This window comes from Phaseolus vulgaris, chromosome 1 (genome assembly GCF_000499845.2).
Source record: "Phaseolus vulgaris cultivar G19833 chromosome 1, P. vulgaris v2.0, whole genome shotgun sequence".
NCBI classification, from domain to species: domain Eukaryota; kingdom Viridiplantae; phylum Streptophyta; class Magnoliopsida; order Fabales; family Fabaceae; genus Phaseolus; species Phaseolus vulgaris.
In genome coordinates this window covers 5,082,783-5,108,990 of record NC_023759.2, presented here as the reverse complement: position 1 = coordinate 5,108,990, position 26,208 = coordinate 5,082,783, and the positions used below count along the sequence as shown (strand labels likewise).

Below are 26,208 nucleotides of genomic sequence, written 5' to 3'. Positions count from 1 at the left end.
TTGATACCTCCATTGTGGTTTGTTCCCCATTACCCTGTGTATATCCTATATCAAGATAATTAATTTTTCAACATTCTGACTCTAATGAATTTGTTTTAATCCCATCTATTGTTGCTAACAATGATTTGTCTTCCATAGGTTTGTTCCCCCAATATTTTAATTTGTGTTCCTTCTTGGTTGTTGTTGTAGTGAGATATCCTCTTCCCACAACACTTGATAATTGAATAGTTGACTTTGATTTTCCAATACATCATAGTGAAACTCCTAATTGCTAAACATACATACAATCTTGCATACTTTAACACTTTCCAAGAGTCAAAAACATTTGTTTATTGTGATGAACATTCCAATGATAACCACAATCCTTTTGAAGCATTTGATGCCCCATAAGGATAGTGGTATGCCTCTACACCACACCTATATGATCTTATTTCTCGATGTTTCTTGAGATGACCAAGAAGAATCAAACATGCTTGAAATCATTCATTATGTTCTTCAATTGTTTATATATATTCATTTCATTATCAGGTGAGAGATTCACTTGATTATTCCTTAAATATCTTATTATGACACCTTGGATAAAGTTTTCATTTAGCAGATCCATCTTACTCACATCATGTAGTCTAACTTCAAAACTTCTATTTATCCACATCTTCTCATTCTCTTACACTTGTAACGATATTCCTTCCATTGCATCTTTTTTACCTTCCTTCTTAGTGTCACATTTTACCGCTTGTGCATAAGTAAAGTATTGCTCATTTTCACCCATTTTGTTGTTCTTTCAATTTTTTGCTCTATGTTTATCCCTTCATTCTTGTTCTGGTTGTTTTTTTTTTTTTCAAACCTGTTGTATTTTGGTTAACCAACGTGATTTTTCATGCTTGCTATCCAAATTGCGTCTACTTGTTTTCTATTTCTACTTCATTACCAACCTCTACAAATATCACCAAGTAATATCTTTGTCCTCTCCCATTTAGTTTCCTATTTATGAACATTCCAGTAACTCTTCCCCAACATAGGAAGATTTTCCACATATCATACTCGTTAGAGTTTAAAGAAAAATGTATAAAGAAATATGAGGTCTCACTTTCCTTTTTGTTCCCTAGCTCTAGACATCCTCTTTCTCCATCATTCGTACATGAGAAAAACTTAGCGAAAGCAAATATCTAATTGTAAAAGACATAAAAATAAAATTTTCTTACTAGGTCAAATGCAAAGGAGTGGCGATGGTGGGAGCAACACAACGGAGAAGAAGAAAACATTAAAAGTTACAAAATGACACTATTTGTGTTGGCATGATTTCTATATATTAAGAGACACGTGATGATAATTATACGTTGTAACCATCATCATTTTCTATTTTCAATGATGATTGTGTTTTAACCATTGTTTTGGACATTTGATAATAAATTTTAACCAAATTATTGAAGATCTCACATCGAATAGATATAAGACCAAATTATAGTATATAAGTGATCGTAAACCTCACCTTATTAAACCAACTTTGTGAAGTGGAGTTAAACTTAAACTCATTATCCTTATATGACATCAAAGTCACTAAGAGTTTATTCTAGTTGAGATTTGAGCCTATCGTGTCACTCATTTTTTAGTGAGATGAACATGATTCTAAAATTGATATTTTATCATCTTAATTTACCTATGTTTTAGTTATGTTCTCCACATTTTAAAAATTCAATTTTAATTTGTCCAAAAGTTTCTCATATTTTCTTCATCTAATTTAAAAATTCAAAATTTTAATCCTCAAAGTGATATAAATAAAGGTTTATAATCGATATTAAATGTTAATTACCTTAAAGATAAAAAATTGTGATTTTCAATATGTTAAAGAGGTTAGAGGAACACAAATTGAATTTAAAAAGTTTATAGAAACTAAAGAAATTATTTTTAAAAACTATTTGTATTTTTTTACAACCATCTGGATTAGGTCTTAGGAAATATTAATGTTATATACAATTTTATAGATAGCAATGTCAAAAATGGTATTGATAATTGTTTGTGGTAGACATTAAATTTACTCTTTTTGTGTAATGTTACTATGGATGTGTAAAGTTTGGATTTTGTGAACGAAAAATTACTTTAACAAATAATTTATTTCATTTTACAATACCACTGTAATCACCAAGTAAAAATGTCTTGCAGTCGGACAAACTATTCTTATAGTATGGGCTTACAAAGCTTTGTTTGGATTGCCATTCTTAATTGTTATTTTTATATGTAAATGGAGAAAAAGACATATGTCAATGTATGAAAATATTGAAAATTACCTTGAACAAAATTGCTTGGCACCTATTATATATTCATACAAGGAAATCAAGAAGATGGTTGCAGGTTTCAAAGTGAAGTTAGGTGAAGGAGGATTTGGCTCAGTCTTTAAGGCAAAGTTGCGCAGCGGACCTTTTGTGGCCATCAAAATATTGGCCAAATCTAAAGGAAATGTGCAAGATTTTATCAGTGAAGTTGCAACCATTGGAATGATACATCATCAAAATGTGGTAAAGTTAATTGGATTTTGTGTTAGTGGCTCAAAGCGTGCTCTTGTCTATGAATTCATGCCCAATGGATCTCTTGATAAATTTATTTTCTCAAAAGAGAGAAATATACATTTAAGCTATGAAAAGATATATAATATATCAATAGGAGTGGCTCGTGGGATTGCTTATCTCCACCATGGGTGTGAGATGCAAATTTTGCATTTTGACATCAAACCTCATAACATCTTACTAGATGAAAACTTCATCCCTAAGGTTTCTGACTTTGGATTGGCAAAGTTATATCCAATAGATAATAGCATCGTTACAATGACTGCAGCAAGAGCAATCATTGGATATATGGCTCCAGAATTGTTTTATAATAATATTGGAGGAATATCCTATAAGGCTGATGTTTATAGCTTTGGAATGTTATTGATGGAGATGGCAAGTAAGAGGAAGAATCTAAATACTCATGCAGATCACTCAAGTCAACTTTACTTTCCCCTTTGGATACATGATCATATTCAGGAAGAGGATGATGTAGATATCGGAGATGTGACAGAGGAGGAAAATAAAATAGCAAAGAAAATGATCATAGTTGCACTATGGTGTATACAACTAAAACCAAATGATCGACCCTCAATGAAGAGAGTAGTGGAAATGCTTGAAGGAGATATTGAAGACTTGGAAATACCTCCAAAACCTATTCTATTTCCAAATGAAACAGTGACATATATTCAATGTTGAAATTATTTACTAGTAAAATATATACTATTCCACTATGCACAGGAGTAGTTATTTGCATCCATCTTCTTATTCTAAACACTTGGTTGTCTATGTCACTTGTTTATATTATTTTGTATTTTGTAGTGAACTATGGGATACAAGGACATGTTATTATATTCTAAAATAGTTACATAAATTGCATGCAAAATGGCCAAAAATTATGCTTTGGATGTATTACAAGAAGAAAAGTCAAATACCTACGTAGAGTTTAATCCTTATAGACTACCCTACTTTCATGTGACAATATTTAGTGAATGATAATTCATAGCTTCGATCTACGTTTATTTCCATTTTCCCAGAAACTGGTGGTTTGCATCGAGAGGTATTCATGCAAATTCCTTTATATCTGTCCAAATTTAGAATCCAAATTATTGGTAGTTCAAATCTTAGTAGTTAATTAGATACTAATTTAGAAACTATTTAATAATAATATAAAATAATTTAAAAACAAAAACAAAAATTTAGTCTCTAAAATGGTCTCTAATTTAGTCACAATAGTAACTAATTACTTTTTGTCTCTAAAATTGGTTTATATTTCATGATTTTCTTGTAGTGTAAATGGATTTAACTTAAATTTCATATTGTAAATTTTAATATATTTGTTATTAATTTTTAATTTTTTAAAAAATCAATATGAGTTGTCACATTTATGTATATTTGTCAAAATAAATATAATAATTACAAAAATTGTCATGTACATTCAAACAATTTATATTTTAAACATGTTAGGTTGATTTGATTTAATTAAATATGTTTACAAAATTATTATTTATCTGTTCTATATATTTCATTAATAATTCATAATTTATTTGATTAATATTGGTTAAGACAATTGATTAAATACAAAATAAATTTTTAAGGCTTCATATATAATTTATAGTTTTCTAATATTAATTATTGTAAACATGAATTTAGTTTTCAAAATTTAGATCGACCTAAATTATTATTATAGATTTAGTCACTCTAATTTGATTCAAATGAGTTATATATTTTAATAAATTAAAACTTGTAAAACTATTTGAAATCTTATGTGAAATCTATATACAGAGCCGCATTATAGTCTTATTTTTTCTACTGTTGCTTACCACTGTGGTATGTTGCATATGTAGCATATAGGCAAGCCTCCAATAATGGTTGTGGGTTGTACTAAGTTCTTTTTGGATTCTTATGTGAGCCATATGTATTTTGTTTGAATAGGTTTTTGAACAAAGACAATTTTATAGATAAAGTTTTGAATAAGGATTGGATCACCAAATAATTCATTTAATTTAATTTTTTTAGTGTTAATAAAAAATTTCATGAAATTGTTAGCTACTAGTATACATAGATTGGAATATGATTTAGATAAATAACAACTTTTAGGGTAAGAAATTAGTCATACATCTACAAATTAGTCATACCCTAAATCTATGAACTAGCCTCTCAAATCCACATATTCACTGTATGCATGAATCGAAAAGTATGCATGAATGCACTCCAATTGGTTACTGAATTGAAGGAACTTTTTTCCTATTCAATATAAAATGTTTATTAATAACACTTGAATATAATTAAAATATTCAAATATATGGTAATATATATTATTGACTTTATCAAAATAAATTAATAAATTAATAGAACATTAAATATTATTCATTCATAAAACACCATACCATTAAATATTGTTTGACTGAGGCTACATCCACAAATTGGTAATTCTTCTACAATTTGCATTTCAATTGAAGCTTTCTCCCACCATGTTGATTGTCTTGTTATGATCCCTACTTGAGTCAGTTCCTCGCCACATTGAAAAGAAGTCATTTCTTGGTGTTGTAACTTAAACCTACGCTATTAAAGCTTGAATAAATAACAATTGGTGCTCGTATAGATTCAAGATTTCGAGCAGCGGGTATTGAGTAAGAATTTGTGGCCTCTTTGTCATATAAGAATAATGATAAACTAATAAGAATAAATAGTAATAATAAAAAAATAAGAGAAAATTAATGAATGTCCTTAGTTTAATGAAAAACAAAAAAGGACAAGCCAACATTTACAACATTCATAATCCAATAAAGCTTAATGATATATATTGATTAACTAGTGTTGTAAATATCTTTGTGACTAATATCACAAACATGTTTAGGAATAAGTCTTTGTTTCAATAGTTGTGGGTTACAACATTACGATCAATTTTGCATCAGATGTGGGAGTTGCAAGAACATCCATTTCGGTTGCATAAGTTTTTGGAAAAATTGATGTTGTTTACTCGGACAAAGTTGAATCAAACTTGGAGAAAAATAGTTGGCGTTGTTGATCATAGAAATCATCTTTTTCTCATTTTTTGAGTGCATTTATATTTGGTTATATTGAGTAGGCGTTTAGGAAGTTGAGGACCTTGTGTCTTGTAGTCTATACTTTGTAAGGGATAAATATCTTTAGGATATGCCTTGTTGATATCCATATACTTTGTACACATTCTCAATTTTTTACTGACTTTGTTTACCATAACTATGTTTTCTAACCATGTTGTGTATCGTGTTTCTCATATAAATTTAGCATTGATAGGCTTCTCAACCTCCTCTTCGACAACTTTTCACTTCTCATCCCCTAATTTTGTCTTCTTTTGCAATCCTGGCAAGCTTCCTTATACACAAATAACTTGTGCAAGATCACCTCAGGGTCTACCCCTGGCATGTTTTCGATTGTCCATGTGAATAAGTTAGCATTTTGAATTAGGACCCAATATATCATCTTGCCTCAGATTCTATGAGGTTGGTCCATATCCTTGTTTCTTGCCCTTTGTGCCTTAATCAAATGGTGGTTGTGTCTTCGTCGAGCTTGATCCTTACATCATCATTTATTCAAGGATTGAGGTCAATCATATGTCGTTTGGAAATCTCAACTAGGATATAAGGGTGCAATTCTCAAGATGACAAAGTAGCATTCTCCCATGGTTCTTTAATTGACGTGGATCGTGATGATGTCTCCGGATGCATAAGGGAACTTCACTATTAAGTGCCATGTTGAAACTATAGCTTCTAGGTTGTTTAAGAATAATCTTCTCAGGAGAATGTCGTATGAGGTATTTGCATCGATTATCAAGTATCAGATCTTGATAGTGTGACTTTTCAAACTTCCTTCTCCCAAATTAGAGAACAAGTCGATGTCTTGGGGATTTAAGATATTTTTTTGGTCTAGAAGTAGTAAGAAGTAAGAAAGGAATAATGGTGAATCAAAGGAAATATGCATTGGAATTATTAACAGATGCAGGTCTTTTAGCTTACAAACCTGCACTCACTATTGATAATCATGAAAAATTCTCTTCTACTGGAAGTGTTCCTTTCATAGATATTCAAGCCTACAAAAGATTGATTGGAAGACTTATATATCTCACTAATACCCGACCTGACATAACATTTTTGTGCAACAACTTTCTCAGTTTCTTGTTAAGCCTACAACTTCTCATTATACTGTAGCGATTAGAATTCCCATATATCTTAAAGGAGCTCCAAGTCTTGGTTTATTTTTCTCTTCCAACACTTCTGCTCATCACAAAGCCTTTTGTGATAGTGATTGGGGTACCAACAATGATTCAAGACAATCAGTGACTAGTTTTAGTGTGTATCTTGGAAATTCTCTCATATCCTGAAAAGCAAAGAAGCAAGGAACAATATCAAAGAGTTCCTGTGAAGCTGAATATAGGGCAATGACCACTATTACATGTGAAATTCAATGACTAACTTATCTTCTTCAAGATTTCAAAGTTCCTTTTGAGCAACCATTTCTTTTATACTGTGAAAATGACTCGGCAAGATACATTGCAACAAATCCAGTGTTTTACGAGCGTACGAAACATATAGAAATAGATTGTCACGTTGTTAGAGAAAAAATAAAGAAGTGTCTCATCCATTTGCTTCCCATTTTCACCACAAAGCAACTGGTTGACATTTATACCAAAGCTTTAAGTTCTCTCAATCTTTCAAGAGTATTTGTTCCAAGATGGGTCTCATCAATATTTGGGTGTCTTTTCTAATTCTTAGTTGTTTCTCTTTATAGAGGTAAATAACCTTTATTTTGTCTTTCTCTGTTATGATTTTAGTATTTATTGATTGATTCTTTCTCTTTTTAGCTAGACCTAGAATGAGTGTACTACTTGTATATATTTGTTTTGATTCCATGAATAATTAATATTCATTCTCATATCATTTGTCTTTCTTTTACTCTTTTGTTCACCTCTGATCTCTTTTGTTTATCTCTATTCTATTTTATAATATTATTTAATGTACAAGTATATATGTAATTGATCCTTTAGTGAAGCATACTATTTAACGATGCATAATAAAGTTTTGTTTTACATTCACCTTCTTTTTTTAAGTAGAAGTACATCTACAATATTTTTCTCTTGTTTTTCTCTATTAAATACTTTACATCTTTAAAGTTAGAACAATTGGGTTACTATTTTTTTTTTCAAGTTTCCAAATGCGAAATCATTATGAGATGCTGTCAACTTTGGCGGGTACCATGCATGTATCTCCTCCCTTCTTTCATTCGTATGTCTCCTTTCTCCATATGGTCTTCCATATGACCGATCCTCCCTCCTTACTTTGATCAGACCTCCATTGTTATTGCTTGATCTAAAATTTACTACTGCCTTTTCACCTTTTGACCGCATCCCATCTTCACCTCTCATTTCCTATTCCTTCTTCCTTTTAGTAAATTCTTCCACTTTAATGTAAGACATGGCTCGAAGATTTATATCCACCATACCTTCCTTTCATCGAAGAGCATCCGAACCTCCATGAATTAACATATGTGCCCTGAACGTTTTTATATGAGCATTCAGATCCTGCATTCCTGTAAATGAACCAATTTTGGGGAAAACATAATTTGCCAGAATTTGTTCATTCACGATATCTTCTGAAAATGGTTGGAAATCTGACTCTACCTCTCCATCACCCACTTTCTAGCAACTCGCTCATCTACCCGCTTTTGTAACTCTTCATTTCGCACTTGTAACCGCTCTTGTCCTCTAATTGCCTAGTCCATTCTTTGTCTGGTCTCCTCCTGTGATCTTCTAAACGCTTCTGCACACTCATCATTTTGTCTCCTCATAGTTTCCATCATTTCCATCAACATACGAATCGTATCTGATGAAGATCCCTCATTCTGGGCTCCACCAACTTCTTCTTCCATTGTTGTTCGCCTCGTTCCTCTCATTTAAATAAGCATACGTGAAATAAGGAAAATATTGTGAAGGTAGGAACAATTTACCTAGTCCCACGGTGGGCACCAAAATGTTCTAGACAGGCCAATGGACGACCTTAATCCAGAACATTAAAGGTAGCCAAGAACAAGTGTGCTTTTGACCTAATCTCTAATCTCTCTATGTGTGAGGTTTTACCCAGTATATATGGAGTCAGTCTTAACCTCAAGACTTTCGTTATGATTCTTACTGTCTGGTTAATGCTAATAAATTCAGATCTCGTATTTCATGCTATTTCCTTTATATTATCCATGTAGATCACAATCTTACCTTAATGACCCAAGGTCAGCCCAGACCCATGACCCAACAAAAATATTTTTTATTTATATTTCTCAAAATTATATTTTTATCATTCTAAATGTTTTTTTTCGTTATTTATTCATTATTTTTAAAATATACCATTTTTTTTTATCTTTAGAGTAGTTTGAATAGTGTTTAATAAATATTAAATGTTGACTTCTTTTCTCCAACTGGAACGCTCTAGCGATTTAATTATATGGACAATACCATTTGATATTTAACTCCTTGGAAAATATCATTTGAGATTGAGAATTAATTCTATGATTAGTACCATTTCATATTTAATTTCTTAGAAAATACTATTTGAAATTTAATTTTTTTATAGCACCATTTATGTTAACATGAGAATTTGGTTCACAGAAAATCCAATTCTCACCTTTATTTCTTATTTCAAAAAACAAAAATTTTCAAGGTTTTTATATAATCGAATTTTGAAAGTACTTTTTTATAATAAACAAGAACGGAACAAAGTTGTTTGATGGGTCATTGATTTTTGGAAAATATAATTCTAACTTTCAATTTTTAATTTTTACGTAAGAAATATACATCTGAAATTAATTATGCAATAACCACCGAAAATTTTGAATGATGTTTTAGAAAAGAAAATAAGGAAAAAATAAATATTTCTACCATAATGTTGTTTTGTCTTCATATTCAGATTCATTCTAGTTTAGTTCTAATTTAAATAAGTGTCCATGAAACTCAACATCTAGACCCCAATACAACATAAAAGATTGCTGCAGATTATGCAGAAAACCAGAAAAAAGTATATATGACAGCACACAAACCATGAAAGAAGATAGCTGCATGGTTGCTGCATATTATGTTGTCCATGAAACTCAACATCTAGTACCCCAATACACCATCTATTAGGTTGTCAATGATTCACAATAAGTGTGAATCTTTTGGACATGTTTTATTATACACGTTGTGATGGCTAGGATACACCTTTATCAATGAACCTTGATGATGAGTGATCTGGTGAGTTTACAGAGTGTGATCTACCAATACCAACTAGTTAATGGTGAGTAACTTCGTCAAATTCTTGGAAACGCACTTTTAATTATTGAGTTTTTCAAGGCACAAGCTAAAAAACATGGTGGAATTTTGGGTTACGTGTGTGGAATTGCTTCCATATGTTTTTCTCTGTCCTTGACCTTTTACACATACAGAAAAGGTCAGGCATTGTTAGTGCTTTTTTCTGCTACCACACTTGGTGCCCACCGTCACTCTTTTCTTCTCCCATGTCCAACAAGAATATGTTCATGAAATTAACACGAGGAAACAGATGAGGCCCTTTTTGGGGCAAAAAGTCACCAAAACAATATGTACCAATCACATGTTAAAGTTTCTTAACCAAACAAACATTATTTGGGACTCAAATTCTATAGTCATTAAAATTATATTTCGAAATATAAGCTTCCAAAAAGAACAATTTAGGATGGTTTTAGAAACTCAAAGAACACCATTAATGTACATTACATGATTAAATACATAAATCAGAATTCATGCACTTTACGAATATTTAAAATTTGGTATTCATTAAAATGAGTTGTGGAAACCAGATAGAAACGCGGTTTCTGAGTCAAAGTCTACGTTTTAAGTATCATACGTCTTCAAACAATTCTGTAAAAGGAAAAATGTTGTCCTTCATAGGTATATATTCAGTGTGTGTTGTTTTAGATATAAATATCTAACTTGGATTTGTTTGCAATTGAATTCAATGAGAAACAGTTTGGAAATTATGTGGAGAGAGAGAGCATTCATGGTGGTACTGCTACTTCTAGTCTGGAAAATTCATGGTGGTTTCCCCTCTTCTTCCTGTGGTCAAATCACCAACATCAATTACCCTTTTCGATTCAAAGGCGACCCAGAAAAGTGTGGTCTGAAAAGGTATGAGCTTGGTTGTGTGAATAACGTTACGGTGTTGTATCTTTACTCTGTAAAATATGATGTGCAGGCAATAAACTACAAGAACTACACGGTGAGAGTGGTTGATCCTGCTCTTCAACACCATAATCTCTCCTCCCTTCCTCTCCGTTTCCTCTCTCGCTCCAATTTCTCACTTACATTTACACTTCCTTTTACTACTCGCATCCATACCAAGCCGGTCTAAGACCCTATGAAAATTGGGAATCTCTGAGTTTCGAGTATGAACCGAGAATAAAACTTTTATTTCACTATTACTTTTCAAATAAGAATACAATTTTTGGAAATAGTCTTACAATAGACTTTTCAAATTCTACATTCTCTCTCATCAAAGTTATACTATAAATTACATTTAAAATCACAATTTAAATGACATTCAAAACTATGATTAAAGCTAATAATTATTGACCATTCAAATTTCTAAATAAAACTAATGACTGCTTTGAGTTTAATGTTAACCAATTCCTCTCTTAAACCTTTCATATTCTTTATTCAGATTGTTTTTTCTGATCGTCATCACCCACATTTTCAATATTTTCCCAACAGTCACCACATTGTTATGAATTCAAAGCAACTTCAGTCTTCTTCACTGCACCAACCCATGCAGAGTTCTGGATTGAAATACTTTTAGTCTCCCAAATAAAATCTTTTGCACTTTCACCCTTTGAATTAAAAGGATTTAAGAAAGACTGCGGCTTCAATGAGCTTGGAACATAATGATTAGACCATATATCCCTTCCAGATGATGCCTTGACAGCATTCCATTTATTGTCTTTTCTCAAATCAAAACCATTATTGTCACAAACAACTTTACTGCACCCTGCAATCATACTATCTGAAGTATTAACAAAAGATGGAAGATACTTGTCATTCACCTTTGGTTCTACCCTTAGCTTCTTGATAGCTTCAAGGGAATTTGTAAAATTATAATGGATTTCTAATTTAGATTGTAATTCATTCACCTTTTCCTTTTGTGCCAAAAGTAACAAATGGAGTTCTTCAACTTGATTGACTCTACTTTCTTTGTCTTTCTCCATATCAATATATTTTTCTTCCAATTTTGTAAACCTTCTTTCCAGGTTACCAAATTTTTCTTCAACACTCTCCAATTGAGATAGTAGGACACTCCTTTCATTTAGAAGATTTTGCTTTTTCATTATTCAGAAAATTGCAAAATTCTTTCAAACTACTTGATTTTTCTCTTAAATCTTCAATCTCAATTTTTTTCATCACAAAAGGACTTCTCCAACAATGTATTCTTTAAGTTAAGTTTGAACATTCGATTATTCGCCATCTCCACATTTGCAAGCACTCGTCCATTTTTGTCCTTCAAGTGCAAAATCTGGTCTTTCATGGAAACCGAATAACCCTTCTCCAACTATTGTCCCATACTAAGAATATTATTCTTCAAATCAAGTACATAATGAGCATCCTCCATAGTGCATTCTTTTTTGTCCTTTTGGGAAGAACATATTTTTCTCCGACCTATGATTGAAACTTTTGTTGAGTCTCCAAAAGACACATGTCCATCTTCTATCTCTTGTATATCAAGAAAGAGATATTTGTGCTCACACATATGATTACTAGCACCAATGTCTAGATACCATACCATGTCACTATCCAAAATGACACCTTCATTGGCCATCATGAGAATTTCTCCCTCTTTTGTCTCATCTTCCTCCACTAAATTTGCACTTTCTTCCACTTTTTTCTTGGCATAACACTCCTTTGCATAGTGTCCATATTTCTTGCAATTGTAACATTCAACATTTGAATGATGTGAATGACCACCAAGATCACGACCTCGTCCACGCCAGTTTTGTTGGTTCATTTGTCCTCTTTCTTCATTGTTGTTTCCGTGACCACGACGTCTACGTGCATGTCCTCTATAAAATTTGCAATAGATGGGATTCAAAACCAAGTTCCTTCCGTGACCAAAGAAAATTTAACCACTACCACACACAAATTCTTTAGTATTATCATGATTTTTATTATAGTTATTATTAACAATACTAACAATATTAATAATATTAATAATAATAAGTATAATAAAAGTGATAATATGACTAAAGAACTTGTCTGGTCTAGTGGTTAATGTTTCTTTAGTCAAAGAAAGAACTTGGGTTCGATAAAATAGGAATAGTTAATACAATAATTACAATATATCTATTTAATTAATAACCTTCTACTTTTTGCATTTAAATCAATTGGTTGAATTCTCATAACAATTAGTTTAATTTTTTAATATATACTTGTTGTGCTTTTTATAATTAGTTGAACAGATAAATCAATTAATTGATTTTATTAAAATTTCAAGTTGACTCCATATTACGAAAATATTGTGAAAACAATTCACCCCATTTCTTGTATTTGGTCGTACTTTAACACTTTATTCTTTCCTTAAATTGTCTTAAATGTCTAGGAGACATTAATGGGACTCATCAATTATATATAATATATAATAGTAGGATTTTTTCTAGAATTGACTCCCATTCAATTCAAATTATCGTTATATAGATCATAACCTACCTATAATACCATACATCCTACTAGCCTCAGGCCGAGCCTTAGAGGCTTAATATTGAAACTTACCTATAACGTCACAAAGGGCATGTAGAAAAATAAGTCAATAAATAACATCTATCAATCACTTATTGAAAGTATAGTTAGGAGAGGTGACCCTTAAACAAAAATTCCCTAGATTATTCTCTATTTCAAGTCATCATATGCTATATTAAAAAATACCTATGTGAGTGCTAACAATACTTTACTCAATTTGTTTGAGAATGTCAAAGCATTCCAAAATGCTCAAACCTTTTCTTGGAGGGTTATGGTGGAATAAGTACCAACAAGATCAAACTTAACTAGGAGGGTGTGAACTTTAATACCACAATTTTCCCTTTTTGCGAAGGGATTTTCTCCATTGAGTTGAGGAGAGATAACCGCAATTCCAGAATTTTCTCCAAGTAATATGAGCTTGCGGGATTATTGCAAAGATTCATAACAAAACCTTGCTTTATGTATTATGTTTCAGAAAAATACATGAAGAAGAAAGCAAGAAAGGAAATCAGAATTACTACACGAATATCTAAATCAGAATTCATGCATTTCACGAATATTTGAAACCATGTAGAAACGCGGTCTCCGAGTCAAAGACCACGTTTTAAGTAACGTGGTCCTTCATAATTATAAATATAGTTCGGTCTGTGTTGTGTTATATATAAATATCTAACTTCGATCTGTTTGCACTTGAATTAAATGAGAAACAGTTTGGACATGATGTGGAGAGAGAGGGCATTCATGGTGCTACTGCTACTTCTTGTCCGGAAAATTCATGGTGGCTGCCCCTCTTCTTCCTGTGCTAAAATCACCAACATCAATTACCCTTTTCGATTAAAAGGCGACCCAGAAGAGTGTGGTGAGAAAAGGTATGAGCTTGGTTGTGAGAATAACGTCACGGTGTTGTATCTGTACTCTGGAAAATATAATGTGCAGTCAATAAACTACAAGAACTACACAGTGAGAGTGGTTGATCCTGCTCTTCAACACCATAACCTCTCCTCCCTTCCTCTCCGCTTCCTCTCTCGCTCCAATTTCTCTGACACTTACACTTTATACTCGGATCAATACCAAGCCGGTCTAGGTGCCATTTTTAATTGGAAATCTGTGAGTTTCTCGCATATAGTGTTTGTGAATTGTAAGGATTGGGTGAAAGAGAAAGGGAAGTATGTGGAGAGTGGAGAGTGGGTGAAGTGGGAGGGGAAGGGGTATGCATATGCAATTGGTGGAGACCTAAAAGCTGAGGACTTAGAAATTGGGTGTGAGGTAAAGCTTGTTGCTCCCACTTCTCTCTCCACTTTCGATAACCATTCCTACTCTTCCATGCACACAGCACTCGCCTATGGATTCGAGATTTCATGGATAAAACTAGCATGTCATAAACATTGTCTATTTTTCCCTAGTTATGGCTATTTCGACTCTTATAACCAGAAGCTTAAATGCCCGTATGCTGTTGGTGAGTAATCCTAATCCAAATGTCAAACATATATTTTTATTGAGATTAACAGTTCTGAAATTGATATTTTCCTTCGTTTTTGGGTGATACAGGAATACTGGAAGAACTAATAATAGTATATGAAAAAGGTGAGAATTTTTTATCTATTTTTATTTTTTGTATTAGCAAAGAATTAATAAAGTTAAATAAAACATTTGAAAGATAATACAACTCAACTCCTTTATACAAAATATGAGAGAGTAATCAGCCTCCATTTGCGAACATGTTCCATTTACGTACCAAAATTAGTTGTGATACTAGTTTCTTTTTCCAAAATTTTCATAATACGGAATTTAAACGAGCCTGTTGTATACCAGCTGACATCTAACCCACAACTCTAAGTGAACTGAGTAAAACTATTAATAGTTAAACTTAGTATCATTATGACACCGAATCAACTCCTATCCATTTATCCTTACTAATCATTTTGCATTCTACAAAACAGGTGTATTATTGTCTCTATTTCATCATTACAACGTACACCATAAAATAGACAATCCACATGAAACAAAATTATAATTATTAAAAGTTTATAGAAACTAAATAAAGAAATTATTTTAAAAAAATTGTTTGCATTTTTTACAACCATCACTGAATTAGGTCTTAGAACACATTAATGTTACAGGAAAATTTATTCATAGATAGCAACGTTAAAAAAGAAATTTATTGATAATTAAATTTACACTTTTTGTAATGTTACTAAGTAAATAGATGAGTAAAGTTTGGATTTTATGAATGATAATTTACTTTCTCATATACTTTATTGCATTATATTATTAGTGTAATAATCACTCAAGTAACAACTTCTTGCCGATATTCTCATATATATCTCTATATTATGGGCTTACAAAGTTTTGTTTGGGTTGCCATTCTTAATTGTTATTTTTATACGTAAATGGAGAAAAAGACATATGTCAATGTATGAAAATATTGAAAATTACCTTCAGCAAAATAGTTTGGCACATATTAGATACTCATACAAGGAAATTAAGAAGATGGCTGCAGGTTTCAAAGATAAGTTAGGCGAAGGAGGATTTGGCTATGTCTTTAAGGCAAAGTTGCGTAGTGGGCCTTATGTCGCCATCAAAATGTTAGGGAAATGCAAAGGAAATGGACAAAATTTTATCAGTGAAGTTGCAACCATTGGAAGGATACATCATCAAAATGTGGTAAAGTTAATTGGATTTTGTGTTAGTGGCTCAAAGCGTGCTCTTGTCTATGAATTCATGCCCAATGGATCTCTTGATAAATTTATTCTCTCAAAAGAGAGAAATATACATTTAAGCTATGAAAAGATATATAATATATCAATAGGAGTGGCTCGTGGGATTGCTTATCTCCACCATGGGTGTGAGATGCAAATTTTGCATTTTGACATCAAACCCCATAACATCTTACTAGATGAAAACTTCATCCCTAAGGTTTCTGACTTTGGATTGGCAAAGTTATATCCAATAAATAATAGCATCGTCACAATGACTGCAGCAAGAGGAACCATTGGATATATGGCTCCAAAATTGTTTTATAATAATATTGGAGGAATATCCTATAAGGCTAATGTTTATAGCTTTGGAATGTTATTGATGGAGATGGCAAGTAAGAGGAAGAATCTAAATACTCATGCAGATCACTCAAGTCAACTTTACTTTCCCCTTTGGATACATGATTATATTCGGGAAGAGGAAGACGTAGATATCGGAGATGTGACAGAGGAGGAAAATAAAATAGCAAAGAAAATGATCATAGTTGCACTATGGTGTATACAACTAAAACCAAATGATCGACCCTCAATGAATAGAGTAGTGAAAATGCTTGAAGGGGATATTGAAGACTTGGAAATACCTCCAAAGCCTATTTTATTTCTAGAAGATGAAATAGTGACTGACTATCAAACAACCAACTCTAGCTAATTAAGTGTTGAAACTATTTACTGGTAAGACTAGTTATTTGCATCCTCCTTTTTTCTAAACACTTGGTTGTCCTTGATGTTTCACTTGTTTATATTATTTTGTATTTTGTAGTGAACTATGGGATACAAGGACATGGTATTACGTTCTAAAATAGTTACATGAATTGCATGCAAAATGGCCAAAATTTCTGCTTTGGATGTAATTAAGCAAAAGTAATGATTACACGCGATGATTTAAGACAGAAGGCGTGCTATTTTTCTCTTGTTTAAGTGATGATTACAGATAGTTTATTATATTTAAATTAAAAAAAAAACTCTTTTCGCAGATATTAAGTTTTAACTTAAATATTTTATATTGTAATTTTTAATATATTTTTTATTGATTTTTAATTTTACATTGTCACATTTCTAAATATTTGTTAAAGTATATATAATAAATTGCAAACATTATCATGCACACTCAAACAATTTATATTTTAAACAATTATATAAATATGTTTACAAAATTATTATTTATCACTTCTAAATATTTCATTAATAGGTGATAATTTATATGATTAATATTGGTTAAGACAATTGACTAAATACAAATAAATGCTTTTAAGCCATCATGATTTATATTTTTCTAATATTTAGTATTGCAAACATGAGATTAGTTTTCAAACTTTCCGTCGACCTAAATGAGATATTATTATAGTCTAGAATTCTAATTTGACTACAAGAAAAAAGAGAAACGCGAGTAGAATCGATTAAACTGACGTTAATTATAAAATATCTAAACATTAATGGATACATTGAACTATTGTCATTTTTACATATAGTCCTTTAAGTAGGTATTTGTTGATTGAAGAATAATGATAAGACATTGTCTAATATGAGAAGTTAATACATATTTTATCATGAATAAAAAAAAATGAACTTTCTTGAGTTTTTTTAAATTTTGTTGGATGAAATTTTCTTATAATTGAGTTATTTTAATTTTAAAATTATAAATATTTTGTCTAGAATTATGTTTAGTTTAAATTTGTCATAAACTCTATTAGTGGAACTTCTTCAAAAGAAAAATCAATTTTTGTTTTAGAGTCTTGAGTGCTTTTATTTTTCATTCTTGAGTTCATAATTTTTTATTAGATCATATTACCAATTTTCTTTAAAGTTAGATTTTCATTATCATCTTCTCCAAAATTTATTTTTGAAAATTTTCGAAATTTTCCAAAAATATATTCTGTGGTGTAAAAAGAAGTCTGTAGAGGTGAGAATATCAAATTTGATTTCTTATTCAAAATTATGTGGAATTCTTGATGTGTCTTCATCCACGTTGATTCTCTGCTTGAGTTTTTGGCGCGATTTTGTAATATCAGAAGTTTTCAAATCCTCTTCTGCTCCATCTGAACCGATTCATGTCTCGAAGCTTGGTCAGAAATTGATAGGAGAAGCAGCTGAAATGAAAAAGTAGATCGGTGATTTATTTTATCTTCACCGTGTTGTGCAAAAGGTGTTGGCTGGTGAGAGAGGTGAACAGATTGTTTGTGCAACTTTCCGATTTACGTTTTCCCATTGTGTTCATCAATTTTGCTGGAGTTCTTGGCACGATATTGAAAAGGCAGAAACAAAAACGAATTCATTGGCGTGCATCGGTGCAATTCTTTATTTGCGATTTGTGACTAGAACTCTTGCGGATTCTGACGAACGGAATCGGTGAACGGAAATAGCAGTTTCCGGTGACCTAAAATTAGTGAACGGAGAAGATTATTGGAATGGTGATTAATTTTCGGTGGTTCTGATTCAATCTTGTAAACTGAATTTGAAGCAATTTGTGCGAACGAAAAATTACTCAAGCAAATTGAAGTTGGAAACGGTGAATTCAGGCGCTACGGTGGAATTCCAGTGACGTTTAATAGAAATATTTTGTATTTTCCACAATAAAAATAAAAATAGAAGGACTTTTATAGAAGTCTTACCACCACCACCGAAAAATCGAAATATAAGAACAAATAACTAAAAAATAGAAACCACTCTTGAAAAAAAAAATCTGCAAAACTAGCTTGACTTATTCATCTTAAGACTTTGTCAAATATTCATAATTTCTTCCCTTAAACTGATGTTGTTGTTTAATTTTTCATCATTCGAACTCCAAGCAAATTCATGAGCTTCACCAAGTGATCCAACGTGATAGGCTTAGTCATGATGTCTGCAACTTGATCATTTATTCCAACAAAATCAGCTTCATGATTTCTTCATTACACTAGTTTCACACGAGTTTCGCAAGCAGTGATACCTAACATCAATGTGTTTTGTCCTCTGATGCATGACTGGATTCTTAGATAACTTAATCGTTGAGTTGTTGTCACACATAATGTCTATGCATTCACCATTTACAAATCCTAATTCCCACAACATCCCTTTTAGCCAAACACAGTGATACGCAGAGGAACTCACTGCAACATATTCAACTTTGGTTGAGGAAAGAGTGACAATGTCTTGCTTTCGTGAACTCCAACTAACTACAACTCTATTTAGCAAGAAAACATATCTAGAGGTGCTCTTCCTGTCATCTACATCTCGAGCATAGTCATTATCCGTGTATCCCAACAAATTTATTTTTGACGATCTCCCATAGAACACTCCAAAGTCATGTGTTCCTTTTACGTATCTTAGTACTCTTTTGGCAATCAACATATGTTCTTCCTTAAGGTCAGACATAAAGCGTGAAATCAAACACACTACAAACATCAAATCAGGTCTTGTTACCGTAAGATCATTAGACAGCCAACAAGTTGCTTGTAGAGTGTTGCATCACCTCTTTTAATACCTTCCTTTGAAACAGTAGTTCCTGGAACTATTGGATTTTTGACAGAGTTATAGTTCCCCATATTAAAACGCTCCAACACCTCCTTTGCATACTCCTTTCCATACTTATTTCCCATGTCCATCATTTCAAATTCTTTCTGCATTGAGGACTTGAATTCTACGCACAATATCTCGTCACCTCCAGTAAAAATCAAGTCATCAACATAGAAGACTTACCACCAATAAATTGTTTTCTGTTTTCTTAAAGAACAGGGTGTGATCATAGTCACTTTTCTTGAACCCTTCCTTTGTAAAGTAACTCTTAATTTTGCTTAACCATGCTCTTGGCGCCTGTTTTAAGCCATAGAAAGCCTTTTTAAAACGATAGACTTTGTCTTCCTCCCTTACTTTAAGATACCCTTCAGGTTGATCAATATAGACTTCCTCTTTCAATTCACCGTATAGAAAAACACTTTTGACGTCGAGTCGATAAACACACCAACCTTGCTGGGCAGCTACTGCAAGAATACTCCTAATTGTATCCCATCTGGTCACTGGTGCAAAAACTTCTGTATAATCCACCCCTGTTGTTTGAGAGTAGCCTTTCGCCACTGAACGTGCTTTGCATTTTTCGACATTTCCTTCTTAATTCAGCTTTGTTTTTGTATATCCATTTGACATCGATTGTCTTTGCTCCTATTGGAAATTATGTGAGTTCCCAAGTGTTATTTCTTTCAATGGACTAAATCTCCAACTTCATTGCTTTATTCCACTTTTCTTCCTTTTCCGCTTTAGTTCCGCTTTAGAGAAGTTTATCGAATCATCATTACATATGAAAAAAACATATTTTGCCCAATTATCATCTTCTTCTTCTCCATTAACAAAATCTTGCATCCATCCAAGCGGCTTTCTTGCTCTTTTTTATTGTTTTTCACGTTCACGCACAAAAATTGTTGTTGTAGTGATCTCTTCTATTTCTTCTCTCAGAGCATTTATTGCTTCAGAATTTTCAGGTCCTTCTCCCTCATATTCGTCCTCAGTTTGTTCTCCTTCGAGAATTCCATCATCATCATCCCATGTGAATATGTTATGCTCTGGTGTACTCAATGTCCAGTCTCACTGCGCTTCTTCTTCGAAAATAACATCTCTACTTATTGTGATTTTCTTCGTGATTGGATCATACAGTCGATAAGCCTTTGATACCTCACTAACTACAAGCATGATACATCTATGACTTCGATCATCAAGCTTGATTCTCTTTTGTGTCCACTAATGCAAAAAGAAGAAAAGGATACTCTTTATTTAGTGCAGCTTTTGCGCTACCCGCTTTCGTAAAAAACGCGGTGGCATTTTTGAAATTATTTTGATTTACGAATGCGGCTATTTGTATAACCGCATTCGTAAATCAAAGAGTTTTGATTTATGAATGCGGCTATTTATATAGCCGCACTTGTAAATCAAAGCGCCTGATTTACGAATGCGGCTATTTGTATAGCCACACTTGTAAATCAAAGTGCTTGATTTACGAATGCGGCTATACAAATAGCCGCATTCGTAAATCAAAACTCTTTGATTTACGAATGCGGTTTTACCTTTAGCCGCATTCGTAAATCCTTTTTTACCCTAAATTTTGAAGCGCGCCACACACAATTTCATACTTTCTTTCTCGTCTTTGCCTTCGTTTCACGTTCGCACTCTGAGTTCGTCTCCTTCTACTGCATTTGCATTCCATTTGTGTCAATGTAAGTTTCTTGAGCTCTCTTCCTTCCTCTTCATTTTCACAAATATATGCATAGATGTTTTCGTTTTTCTTATATATGTTTTTTTCCTTGCATTGGTGGTCTCGAAGCACTGTTCCGTTGGCTAACATTCGTTTTTCTTACATTGTTTGGTTTCTTGCATTACTCAGTACTCTTTCATTGTCTTCGTGGGTTCTTGTGGATTTTTTGGTTTGCTCCATCGTTGCTTCCCTGTCCGCCGCCGCTTCTGCTGTTGCCATCGTTGTTGGCGCTCCCGTGACTCTTCATCAACGTTGCCTTCACACAAGATTGACGATGTTTTAAAAATTTTAATTTTTTTTAATGATTTACATATACAAGTGCGGCTAAAACAAATAGCTGCACTTGTAAATGGTATTTATAAATGCGGCTATATAGCCGCATTTGTATTTCTTGATTTACAAATGCGTGTTGATCAAATGCAGCTATAAAGTCGCATTTATAAATTCGAAATAGCCGCACTTGTTTTATGTTTCTGCACCAGTGGTCAGAACATGAACGTGAGCTATTGAACCAAAAACTCTGAAATAGTCAACCTTTGGCTTGATTTCTGTCCATCTCTCTTCAGGCACCTTATCTTTTATTGCCTTTGTGAGACTTCGATTCAAAACATGAACTGTCCATCTAACTGCTTCTGACCATAGAAATCTTGGCATTTCTTTCTCGAAGAGCAAGCAACGCACCATGTTCATTATAGTTCAGTTTCTCCTCTCTGCTACTCCGTTTTGTTGAGGAGTATACGATGCCGTCAATTGTCGTTTTATGATATGCTCTCTGCAAAATTTGTTGAATTTGTCTGAGGTGAATTCGCCTCCTCTGTCTATCCTCAGACCCCGAATGACAGTCTTAGCTTCTTTTTCAGCAGAAATTTTGAACTCTTTGAAAGCCTCAACATTTCTGCTTTTTCTGCAAGAGAATGAATCCATGTTTTCTGGGAAAAATCATCGACGAGCACGAACATATACTATTTTCCACTGTGAGACGTTGGGGTGATTGGACCACATAGATTCGCATGAATTAGTTCTAGTTTCTTTGTTGCTCTCCACTTGCTCTTCTTTGGGAAATTTTCTCGTTGTTGTTTTCCCATATTGCATATTGTGCACACCTTAACATCCTCCTTCAAGCTAGGTAACCCTTTCACCATTCCTTTCTTTGCCATAATCTTAATGGATTTATTATTTAAATGTCCAAACCTCTTGTGCCAAAGAGAAACCACGTCTTCTTCTTCCACCTTGAGACAGTTGTCAGATGTTGGTTTTTTCTTAGCGTAAACTAGAAACATCTGATTCATCGTCATTTGAGTCTCCATGATTATCCCTCTCTTACAATGATATATCTTACACACATTATTCTTGATCATAATGGACTGATTCTTCTCTTGAAGTTGTCCAATGCTCAACAAGTTGTTGATCAGATTCGGTACATAATAAACATCAGTCAATACTTGAATTATCCCCTTTACTGCAAATCTGATTTTTCCTTTTCCTAGAACCACCATCTTTGAGTTGTTTCCCAACCGAACAGAATGCTTGAAACCTTCATCTAGATAAACAAACCAAGATTTTTCCCCGCCATATGGTTTGAGCATCTGGAGTCCAAAAACCATATGCCACTTTCTTTAGTATTGCTCACGTCCACATGCGCCATTGGTAAACATTCTTCTTCTTCGTCAAACTCGGCATAGTTGACTCTTTTTTCGTCACTAGTGCACTCGAACTGATAATGACCTTGTTTTCCACATCGAAAACATTGAATGGTTGCTCTGTTTACAAAGGATTTTCCTCTACCTCTATAGCTGCTTCTTCCTCGTCCTCTGTAAACTCCTTTTCCTCTTTGAGCGTTCCTTGACACATTTTCCACTTGCAGAACGTGCTCTTCACTCCTTCTCTCAACCACCTTGCTCTCATGTATTTGTAGTGATGCTTGTAACTCGTCAACAATAAGGCTATCAATATCCTTTGATTCTTCAATGGAGCAACCCACAAAGTTGAAGTTGTCTGTGAGACTTCTTAAAAAAATTTCAACAATCTTGACATCATCTAATTCTTCTCCACTATTTCTCATGTCGTTGACGATCTCCATGACTCTTGAAAAAATATCCCTTTATTCGTTCTCCAACCTCATCTCCAAGGTTTCGAAAGTTTTCCTTAGCCTTTATAGTTGTGCGCGTTCCACTCTAGCATTTCCTCGATGCTTGATTTTCATGGACTCCCATAGTTGTTTGGTTGTCTCCTTCCTAGTGATAATTTTCAACATGGTTTTGTCAATTGATTGAAATAGGTAGTTTTTGGCTTTGAGATCCTTGAGAATAGCTTCTTCAAACGCCTTTTTCTTAGTCGGAGTAGGTGATTCATTTTTTCTCAGATCGTCAAAACCTAGTTTAATGATGCTCCAGTACTCCTTGGATCGAAGAAGCTTCTCCATGAGCAAACTCCAGTGGTCGTAATCTCCATCGAATTTTGGTATGACAGGTGCGATGAAACTTGTAGTGTCTGCCATTTTCAGTGTTGTGTTTTTCCTCCCAAACACTCTTCCTATGTGTAGCTCTGATATCAAATAATAGAAATATTTTGTATATTCCACAATGAAAAGAGAATGACTTTTATAGAAGCCTTACAACCATCGAAAGACCGAAACCTAAGGAACAAACAACTAAGAAATAGGAACCACTATTAAAAAAAATAAAATCTGCAACAGACTTATTCAACTCCTAAAAACTAGCTTGACTTATTCATCTTAAACTTTGTCAAATATCCTACAACGTTGACAACTAAGTAAGAGGTACGTTAATTCTACACTAGAGTTCCATTTGAGTGCGATTCTAATAGGAATTGTTCAATCTTGTGAAATTTTTGAAAATTAGAGAAGTTTAGTTATTTTGTTCATGAATTAGTGATTTGTAAAAACTCGCGTTGAATTTGTGCTAGAGTTTTTGAAGCAATTTGTGATGTGAGTTGATTTTAGATTGTTCCATTTTAGAGGTGACACTTTACTTATGATTGATATTTTAGCAAGTATATGGTGAGAACCCAAAGAAGATTCCCACTGGACACGAAAAGTGTGAAGGTTCACTTCTAGATGGCAAAGAAAAAATACAAGTATATGGTGAATGATAATGATGGCGGAAATTAAAGAGCATGAAAGGAAGACAATGTAATAAAGGAGGTGGAATGGATAATCAAACAAGACAACAACATAAACCAAAGAGTAAATTGGCGAAATGGAAAACAATTGAAAAAGATATTAAGGAAAGAATGCTTATGGTGGTGGAAGAGAAGGGACACGCCACTTGAAATGTGGTTTCCTCCAAGATAAGTGTAGAGGGCTGCCACTTGAGAGCTCTCAACTCACTCAAGATAAGACCTAATTGCTAAGAGGACACAAGCCTCACAAAACCTCACGTAATTTATGTAGAGTAACTTTTCTATTCAATTTCAACATGAAAATACATGGAGTAAGACACCCTATTTATAGGAATGGGTGCCTTGGTGGGCAAGAAGGGCAAGGGTAGGGTAGTAAATGTGTGAGGGATTCCTTTAGGGTTTGACTAAGTCAAAATCGCACCCTAGACTTGTTCATCTAGAAACTAGTCAAATTTTCTTCCTAAAGGGCTAGGAACAAACTAAAATGATAACTACACCCTCATTATGTTATAGGCACCTATTCCTGCTTATTCTACTATTTGAACCCCTCAAGAGAGTCCAAATTATTTACAACATATTTATATCTTATAAGAAGACCAAAAGGAAGAATAGTTGGTGAGTTGGTTTATGTCCAGCTCCTCTAGTGAGGTACACGTGATCCTTTGTGGAGTTTTAAATTGTTTACTAAGATGACTATTCACTATGTGCTTTGTCTTTTGCTTTCTTGATCATCTTCGTAGCAATTTGTGTTGTATCAATTTCTGTATTGGTTTAAGCTGCAGATAATGTTTTTGTAAAAAAATATTTTGTGTGATGATTCACTCCATATTATGATTCAAATTTTGGAGCAGGAAACAGAATATGTTTGTGTTGTTGTTTTACTGTACAGGTTTGGTGCAAAAATATGGTGTGTTGATTGTTCAAATTGATTGAAAACCAATGCAGTATTTGCTTGTGTTATTAACCAATTTAGTGAATTAGTAGAAAATTTGGTGAATACGTGATTTGGCTATTTGATTTAGTGGTTCAATTTCTCAAACAATTTTAGTGGAAAAGCTTAAGCATGAGAATTGGTGTGCAGTGACTCGAGCGGACTTTTTTTCCCAAGTGGAACACTTTTGGGAATTAATTCCCTAAATAGCACCTTTGAGATTTATTTCTCCAAGTAGCGCACTGATTTATGTTTACGGTGAGATTTTGGTTTATTCCAAATAAAAACTTCTCTGAAATTGGTTTTCAGAGAGTCGATTTTTTTGAGATATTTTTTCCGATAATGACCAAGGGTGGAAGAAGGTCATTCGATAAGTCATCGAAATTCGATTTTTGAAAAATATAATTTCGACTTCAGTTTTTGAATTTAGTATATGAATGTTCGTTCAGGATAAATTATATGGTGATCAAATTTTGGAATGGTGTTCTGCATATTTTTTTTGTTTTGTTGGAAGTGAATGGAAAAGAAAAAAAATATAAAATAAAATAAAATAAGATAAATTTAAAATAAAATAAAATAATTTTTAAAAACTTTTTTTTTAAGTAAGAAAAGTTTTGAAAATGCTTTTTTATTGGTTTGATTTAGTCCTGAGATCTTTTATTTTCTTTGATTTAGTCATGCTTCTTTTTTTGCATATTTGTGAAAAAATAAGGTTGAAATATTTTTTCTAAAAATTTTCTTAATTTTTTATTCTTTGATTTGTGAAATTTTCTTTCTTCTCGTAAATCCCTCGTTGAAACCAAATAACCCTAATAACTCTTCAGTTTAGATAATATTTCTGATGGGGTTGAAGC

The 26,208-nt window shown here is 32.8% G+C and overlaps 5 protein-coding genes across 5 annotated transcripts; 3 read left to right on the top strand and 2 right to left on the bottom strand.

Annotated features, from left to right (window-relative positions):
• Positions 1 to 2,184: 2,184 nt before the first annotated feature.
• On the top strand, positions 2,185 to 3,239 carry LOC137815359 (rust resistance kinase Lr10-like). The gene has a single exon (XM_068618503.1). The coding sequence runs from the start codon at positions 2,256 to 2,258 to the stop codon at positions 3,237 to 3,239; it is 984 nt and encodes a 327-aa protein (XP_068474604.1). The 5' UTR covers positions 2,185 to 2,255.
• Positions 3,240 to 14,003: 10,764 nt separating this feature from the next.
• On the top strand, positions 14,004 to 14,791 carry LOC137813294 (uncharacterized). Its single transcript, XM_068615420.1, has one exon. It carries the CDS (start codon positions 14,008 to 14,010, stop codon positions 14,770 to 14,772), a length of 765 nt encoding a protein of 254 aa, XP_068471521.1. The 5' UTR covers positions 14,004 to 14,007; the 3' UTR covers positions 14,773 to 14,791.
• An 817-nt stretch (positions 14,792 to 15,608) lies between these two features.
• LOC137813293 (rust resistance kinase Lr10-like) lies at positions 15,609 to 16,888 on the top strand. Its single transcript, XM_068615419.1, has one exon. The coding sequence runs from the start codon at positions 15,715 to 15,717 to the stop codon at positions 16,711 to 16,713; it is 999 nt and encodes a 332-aa protein (XP_068471520.1). The 5' UTR covers positions 15,609 to 15,714; the 3' UTR covers positions 16,714 to 16,888.
• Positions 16,889 to 18,938: 2,050 nt separating this feature from the next.
• LOC137815358 (secreted RxLR effector protein 161-like) lies at positions 18,939 to 19,666 on the bottom strand. Its single transcript, XM_068618502.1, has 2 exons — positions 19,525 to 19,666; positions 18,939 to 19,435 (listed from the first exon to the last, which is right to left on the bottom strand). Exons 1-2 carry the CDS (start codon positions 19,664 to 19,666, stop codon positions 18,939 to 18,941), a joined length of 639 nt encoding a protein of 212 aa, XP_068474603.1.
• A 3,156-nt stretch (positions 19,667 to 22,822) lies between these two features.
• Positions 22,823 to 23,362, bottom strand: LOC137815357 (uncharacterized). The gene has a single exon (XM_068618501.1). The coding sequence runs from the start codon at positions 23,360 to 23,362 to the stop codon at positions 22,823 to 22,825; it is 540 nt and encodes a 179-aa protein (XP_068474602.1).
• Positions 23,363 to 26,208: the final 2,846 nt, after the last annotated feature.

Bases quoted from the DNA above. Each gene is read 5' to 3' on its own strand.
- LOC137813293 (XM_068615419.1), top strand. From the start codon at position 15,715: ATGTCAATGTATGAAAATATTGAAAATTACCTTCAGCAAAATAGTTTG.
- LOC137815357 (XM_068618501.1), bottom strand. From the start codon at position 23,362: ATGGAGATCGTCAACGACATGAGAAATAGTGGAGAAGAATTAGATGAT.
- LOC137815358 (XM_068618502.1), bottom strand. From the start codon at position 19,666: ATGCAGAAAGAATTTGAAATGATGGACATGGGAAATAAGTATGGAAAG. The intron at 19,436-19,524 runs GTATTAAAAGAG...TGATGTTTGTAG, and splicing joins AACTACTGTTTCAAAGGAAG to TGTGTTTGATTTCACGCTTT.
- LOC137815359 (XM_068618503.1), top strand. From the start codon at position 2,256: ATGTCAATGTATGAAAATATTGAAAATTACCTTGAACAAAATTGCTTG.
- LOC137813294 (XM_068615420.1), top strand. From the start codon at position 14,008: ATGAGAAACAGTTTGGACATGATGTGGAGAGAGAGGGCATTCATGGTG.